Source organism: Penaeus vannamei, chromosome 24 (genome assembly GCF_042767895.1).
Source record: "Penaeus vannamei isolate JL-2024 chromosome 24, ASM4276789v1, whole genome shotgun sequence".
NCBI classification, from domain to species: Eukaryota; Metazoa; Arthropoda; class Malacostraca; order Decapoda; family Penaeidae; genus Penaeus; species Penaeus vannamei.
Window position 1 is genome coordinate 20,287,941 of NC_091572.1, and position 7,500 is coordinate 20,295,440.

At 38.7% G+C, this 7,500-nt stretch overlaps 2 protein-coding genes across 6 annotated transcripts in view; one reads left to right on the forward strand and one right to left on the reverse strand.

The window, feature by feature from the left end:
- LOC113818935 (calpain-B) overlaps positions 1-4,555 on the forward strand; it is a 50,249-nt gene extending 45,694 nt beyond the window's left edge. For 3 of the 5 annotated variants that reach the window (XM_070138449.1, XM_070138447.1, XM_070138448.1), the window contains 6 exons: positions 1-105; positions 1,244-1,426; positions 2,360-2,524; positions 2,630-2,846; positions 3,185-3,348; positions 3,546-4,555. The exon at positions 1-105 is cut by the window's left edge and continues 15 nt beyond it. In XM_070138449.1, the coding sequence (XP_069994550.1) occupies positions 1-105; positions 1,244-1,426; positions 2,360-2,524; positions 2,630-2,846; positions 3,185-3,348; positions 3,546-3,776 (1,065 nt within the window). In that variant the 3' untranslated portion in view covers positions 3,777-4,555. The remainder of the gene's footprint in view (positions 106-1,243; positions 1,427-2,359; positions 2,525-2,629; positions 2,847-3,184; positions 3,349-3,545) is intronic. The other 2 variants (XM_070138450.1, XM_070138451.1) reach the window with 2 other exon arrangements.
- Positions 4,547-7,500, reverse strand: part of LOC113818931 (ras-related protein Rab-31) — an 8,144-nt gene continuing 5,190 nt past the window's right edge. Inside the window, exons 5-6 of the mRNA XM_027371148.2 lie at positions 7,398-7,492; positions 4,547-6,362 (exon numbers count right to left, since the gene is read on the reverse strand). Coding sequence (XP_027226949.2) covers positions 6,279-6,362; positions 7,398-7,492 — 179 coding nt within the window. The 3' untranslated portion in view covers positions 4,547-6,278. The remainder of the gene's footprint in view (positions 6,363-7,397; positions 7,493-7,500) is intronic.

The window sequence follows — 7,500 nt, forward strand, 5'->3', positions numbered from 1 at the left end:
GTGCAGTCGGAGAGCATCCTGCCAAACGGCCTCATCGTGCGCCACGCCTACTCCATCACGCGGGTCACGGAGGTCGACATCGCCTCCGCTGCCCCCAAGTTACAGGTAGGTCGAGGTCGCCCCTGCGATTGCCACCTCCCGTTGTGTTGACAGCGAGGTTACAGTGACATTTCCCGATTGCCTATATGCACACATAAATACAGTATGTGAATGCATACATACATGGATTGTATGCATACATCCATACATATACGTATTAATTCATACAGACAAGCAGAGATAGATACATGCATGTATACATAATCAATATCATATACAAACATTAACACAGACTTATACCAAGAGACCTGACTTATACATTCACCATTTGTTCCATTTATACAATTCTAATTTTAACAGTACGTTTAATGTCATTGTAATCGTTTGCTAAGGTAACACACGTCCTCCTTTTCCCCTGATAAATGCAGTAAAATCCTTCGTCTCACGTAGTGGACCTTATCCTTCCAATAGATTGATTGACAGATAGATAAATAGATCCATGCAACATCAAGTATATTTTCAAACAAGAGGCTTTGATTGCAAGGAAAAGAAACATGTTGGGAGACTCTACACGGGGATAATCTTCATAAACCAGCCGTCTTCCCTTTCAGACTATTCAGCCCATCCCTTTAACGATGATCGTAACATTACACGCTACTTACCTTTCCCTCTTTTGTCAGAAAATAATCTTCAGTGTCGAAATCTTCATTTTTTTAACCCTAATTCATTCAGCTTCGGACCTTACCCAACCCGCCGTGTTTTTATCCTCTACCTTCTCTTCACAGGCGCGTCTGTACAAATGTTATACGTATAGAAACCGCTGTACGCTTTCGTAGTCATGTATATAACATTTGCGTCAAAAGTAGTAGCTTTGTAATTAGTGTGAAACAATGTAATGTAGCATTTCCTAGTAAATTATTTTTATGCGTGCTTTATATGTAGCTTTTAGATTTCTGTGTATGCTTAAACACTTTTTGTCCCATGATGCAGTTGTGATTTCTAGAGATTATATTTTTTTCTTCTTTTTCTTTTTTCTTTGTTTTAACTGCAACAAAACCAAAGGCTTTTTTTTAGACCTTACTGTGATGTGTGTATGATTCAACCGACCGTGTTCGAATCTGTAAACGCCAGTCGATGAGCGGCCGAAGTGTTTAGGCTCCTTCGCACATGACCTACGATCCCTGAGACCGACTTTAACTTCCAGGAGCAGAAACTTACGCCTTCCTTGCCCATGCCTCACCTCCAGGGCGCCATGGCCATGGTGAACAAGTCCTTAATGGGTTTAGCATCCGTGGCCGGCGTCACAGCCACGCAAACGGACCAGTCCGGCCTTAAATCAGCCCTGACTTCCCTTACCAATTGGACCCTGAGTATGGCTTTCCCTGAGGTCAGTATGTGAGTGTGACATCCCTCCGCACGAAGAGGATGGTAATCTTTGCACTAATATTCTTTCATTCTAATCTGTGGTAATAAAACGGAAGCGACGCCATATTTGTTTTGAGTTTCGTGTCCTCTGTTGTTTTTCCAGAGTAGTTTGTGCCGTTGAGATCCTGTCTTGTGTCATCGTATATTTATACTGTATACCATAATGTATAATCCCGGGCATATTGGATTATGTAGCAGTTTTGTATTAACTTCCTACCTTCATATTAATTCAATAATCTTACATACTGCATTGCAATTCTCACATTCGTAACAGTTAGATTAGCGAGCTGACAAAACCACATCCAGCTCTTGAACTACTCGAATTGGAACACTAAATGAATTTGATTTCACCCCTTTTCAAACTAAACAAAGAAGACTACCAAAATTTGTTTTAAAGTCTCGATGACAGATCCTTGTGCAATTGATATTACACAATTCTACAAAAAAAAAAATGTAACAGGTCATGCGTTTTTATTTTTTTAATAGCATTATTGTTGTTGTCATTATCATAGTCATCATCATTATCATCATCATCATTGTTCTTATTACTAGCAGTTGCAGCCGTTAAAAATACCTTTTTTATTAGTATTGCTGACATTACCATTATCATAATCCTGATTGTCATCACCGTCACCATTATCGTCAACAGATCATCATCATCGTCGTCATTATCATTGTCGTCATAACTATCATTATCATCAGCCACGTTCATCTTTCTGCACACTGTACCTCTCCACACTTACTTGAAACCATCCAACACTGAAATGGCATCACATCCATCGCCCTCGTCACCATCTCAATGGCCCCGCCTCCCAAACGAAACTAACCTTCATCTTCTCTCTCCCCTTCCTCCTGCGTTCCCTCCCTGCATCGACAACAACAAAAATGAACAAAGGGCAAAGCGGAACTGGTCCGGCTGCACAACCCCTGGGGGAACGAGACCGAGTGGACGGGGGCGTGGTCTGACAAGTCCCCCGAGTGGGCCACGATCTCTCCCGAAGAGAAGAAGAGGCTGGGACTCACCTTCGACGACGATGGCGAGTTCTGGATGTCGATTCAGGTTGGCAGTGGATGTATATTTGTGAAAAGTATGTAAATTAATATCATGAAAAAACAGCAAACATGTATAACCGAATAGGATCCACACTTGCAATTCCTTCTGCAGGATTTCGCGTCCAACTTCACCACCCTGGAGATCTGTGACGTCACTCCGGAGGTCTTCGAGTACGACAACGACAGCGACGATGAAAGCAGTAGCGACGAGGACGACGAGGAAGGCCACAGGAAGCAGCAGCAGAATGTGCAGCGGCGGTGGCAGAGGCTCATGTTCGAGGGGGCGTGGGTGTCGCACCACACGGCCGGCGGCTGCAGGAACTTCATTCGTGAGTGATGTGGGGCGACGTTGGCAAAGAGATGAGGGATAAGGTTGAGACGGAGACGGGGTGCTATTATTTTAGGGATAATGTTCCGAATGAGTTAGGTGAGATAGTGATGAGGGATGCTACGGAATGGTGAAGTTTTGATGAGTCATAAATGCTAGGGTTACGACAATCTCAGAAAAATAAGATAAGAACAGAGTTGATAACATTTTTTTTCAAGAGAGCTTTAAAATCCCATTTTAAATTGTACTTCCGCATCTCCATTTAAGAAGCACGTATTTGTGTGATTATAAATATATTAAAACATATTCTTAAATAAATGCCTAAGCACTCTTTTTCAGAAACGTTTGCGACTAACCCTCAATACACGGTCAAGCTCGAAGACCCCGATGAAGACGACGACGACGACCTGTGCACGATGGTCGTCTCGCTCATGCAGAAGAACGTGAGGCAGCTCAAGAGGTACGGGGCCGACTACCAGCCTATTGGATACACGATTTATAAGGTAAGTTCTAGGTACAACGGCACGTTGTACCTTTTACGTGTGTAAGAACTTACAGTTCTTACACACGGGCACCGAAATATATGAACTGACAATACCTTTTGGGACAAAACAAAAGTTGAAAGTAATAGAATGATATGAAAACATTGTAAATAAATGCGTTTCGTTAAATTTATTACAATTACAAATGGTTTGCGCAGCTTCCTCCAGAGATGGAACCCGGGGTCAAACTGGACACCGAATTTTTCAAGTACAATGCAAGTTACGCCAAAGTTCCCTTCTTCCTTAACTGCCGCGAAGTAACCACGAGGTTCCGCTTCCCCGCTGGATATTACGTCATCGTTCCGTCCACGTTCGAGCCAGAGATGACCGGCGAATTCCTTTTACGAATCTTCACGGAAGCCAAAAGGTTGAAATCCTCGGCCTCTTAATCACATAAAAAAACATCAAACCGATATCGGGTCACCTGTTTCTTCTGTATCTCCGAAATTGATTGTTAATATAAAAAAAGACAAGACAATACCTCCAAAGCTCAACCCGGATATAAACTGTAATGGTACAGCGCTACCTTCGAGGGGAAGGCTAGATCAGTAGCAACTCGAGGTGTTATGGCGTCTGATTCTATTTTCAGAAACAAACACATTTTGATGGTCACAAAAGTTACGGATGCTTTGTGAATATGGTCGATCATTTTGCTCTTTTCAGTTCTCAAAAAGGATGGAAAATAATGGTTTGAATGGTTATATTTGCATTGAACAATCATCAAAACGCCATGACACCTCCTTGAGATGCTATTGATTTAGCCTTCCCCTACCTTCGACGCCGAACGGAAAACATCTGTAACGTTCTCCGTTTGGCCATCATAACCTCCAAGACTTGCTTTCAGTGGTCCCTTCACGTGACTCAAAAGCCGTGACCCATGTGCTTCGACACCTACCTCAAATTCATAATGATTTACACCCTCCAGCGATGAGTAATGTGTTTCGTATTGTGAATGAGCGCTGCAGGGTGTTCGCCATTGTCTTTCATGATTAACCTTAGAACGTTTCTATGTCAAATGGTGCTCTGATATTTGGATATTTTCCCTTCTTTTATAAGTAATTTTATCATGTTATCTGTGCCAAATCCAAGTTTGGTTCGCCAGATTGTGTTTTAAAGATTGTGCAATATGATTTTTATGAAAAGTGTTTTCAATAAAATGTTTTTATGAGTTGCATCTTTTATTTTTTTATCAGACATTTTTCCTGAAAATATATCATCATTAAAACAGACACATGAAGCGCATTACTTCTCATACAAACGCGAAACATAAATTTCTCATGTACATGTCTCGATATTATTCTATTAGTGGTCATAACAGAGAGAGAGAGAGAGAGAGAGAGAGAGAGAGAGAGAGAGAGAGAGAGAGAGAGAGAGAGAGAGAGAGAGAGAGAGAGAGAGAGAGAGAGAGAGAGAGAGACAAACTGAGAGAGGCAGACAAATAAACAGAGACATATAGACCGAAAAAAGTGCAGCAAAGAAACAAACAAATAAGACAAAACACATCCAAAACAAACGAAAAAAAACGCATCCCCGAGAACCTCCCCAATCAAAATACCCGAACGGCGCCAGCAGCGACTCACTCTTCCCTCCCTCCCTCGCAGCCGGACCATCCCCAGGTGCAGTCGGAGAGCATCCTGCCAAACGGCCTCATCGTGCGCCACGCCTACTCCATCACGCGGGTCACGGAGGTCGACATCGCCTCCGCTGCCCCCAAGTTACAGGTAGGTCGAGGTCGCCCCTGCGATTGCCACCTCCCGTTGTGTTGACAGCGAGGTTACAGTGACATTTCCCGATTGCCTATATACACCTACAAAAATACAGTATGTGAGTGCATACATGCATGGATTGTATGCATACATCCATACATATACGTATTAATTCATACAGACATGCATAGGTAGATACATGCACGTATAAATAACGCATATTGTATACAAACACTTACACAGACTTATACCAAGAGACCTAACTTATACATTCACCTGTTGTTCCATGTATACAATTCTAATTTTAACAGTACGTTTAATGTCACTGTAATCGTTTGCTAAGGTAACATACGTCCTCCCTTTTCCCTGATAAATGCACTGTACAGTAAAATCCTTCGTCTCACGTAGTGGACCTTATCCTTCCAATAGATTGATTGACAGATAGATAAATAGATCTTCCATGCAACATCAAGTATATTTTCAAACAAGAGGCTTTGACTGCAAAGAAAAACATGTTGGGAGACTCTACACGGGGATAATCTTCATAAACCAGCCGTCTTCCCTTTCAGACTATTCAGACATTTTTCCTGAAAATATATCATCATTAAAACATACACATGAAGCGCATTACTTCTCATACAAATGCGAAAAATAAATTTCTCATTTTCGGTAAGAGTATTTACCTAAATATCACATCTAGCTGATACATGTCGCTTTGTTTGTTTGTCAACAGAACACTTACCATTATCTCTGCACAAAAGCATGTTTTCATTAACCATATGGACAGAACAAATTAAAACTAAACTTACTTTATCTCATTAATAACGTACAGAACCACAGACAGTTTACTCACTAATTTCGTATATGAATTTGTCCCCCAAAATTGCATTTTCATTAAAAATTAAACCTTTCTTTATTTCTTTAACACATTCACTTCAAAAGTAAATCAAGACAACTACAAAACTATTTTTATTTACAGAGTATCAGTCATTTTCCAACTGCACTGACTTCATTTACTTCAGTGACTGGAAATACCATTGAAACGCACACAAAACACCTGATTTCCTCCTATCTGTTTCCAATCTTTCTTATCCTGTTCTTATCATCGCAATACACCACAGCCCGTGATAAAGTTGACTAGTTTGTTGTTGTATCATCTACGTTGCTTTATTCAGTCGTTAACAGTTAACAACAGCTGTTCTGCCCCTGGGGTAGTGAGGAGTCGTTCAGGGAACTCGCTGAATTGTTCAGCACGATTGTGCTCTTGGTCTGAAAGGGTCATGGTACGGTTATTAGGGTGTTGACTGTGGTGATGAATCCTAATACTAATGATAATGATAATGGTGATTAAATGATATTAGTAATGATGATAAAAATGATAACAATAATAATGATAAAAATGATAATAATAATGATGATAATACAAGCAATAATAATAATATTACAATGATAATGATAATAACAATAATAATAATAATAATAAATAATAATAATAATAATAATAAAAATAATAATAAATGATAATAATAAATTATAATTATGTTAATAAAAACAACAATGATAATAATGATGCTTACAATAACTATAATAACAATAATAATGATAGTGATAATCATAATCACACAAATATTAATAATAATAATAATAATAATAATAATAATAATAATAATAATATTAATGATAACAATAATATTTATAACAACAACAAAAACAGTAATAATAGGCATAATGATAACAGCAACAATAATAAAAACAACAATGATAACAATAATAATAATCATCAGCATCATCATAAATATTGATAATAATAACAATGATAATAATAACAACAACACAACACATGCATAAGCATAATAATAATAATGATAATAATAATAATAATAATAATGACCGTATAATAATAATAATAATAATAATAATAATGACCGTATAATAATAATAATAGTAATGACCGTATAATAATAATAATAATAATAATAATAATAATAATAATGACCGTATAATAATAATAACAATATATAATTCACTATAATAATAATAATAATAATAACTACAGCATACACTTGAAAGAGTGTACCACCATCACCTTCATTCTGAATTTTATACTCATAAAATCTAAAAGTAACATTTGCGCAATTTAAATACACGAGCCCTTTTAACTCCACTCCCAAGCAAATTTAAAAGGCGTTTCCCTATGAAACAAAAAACAATATAGAAAACAGATTCATTTTGACTTCACAGCCTGGTAAATTTAAAAGGCGTTTCCCCTTGACAATCAAAACAAAACAGACAGCCCCCACTTACAGCTGGCTCGGGGGAATAGACGTGGACCATAGAGTCGACGTCATCAGATTTCCGAAGCATTTCCGTCGCGATGATTTCGAACATTTCATCGATCCCTGCACGA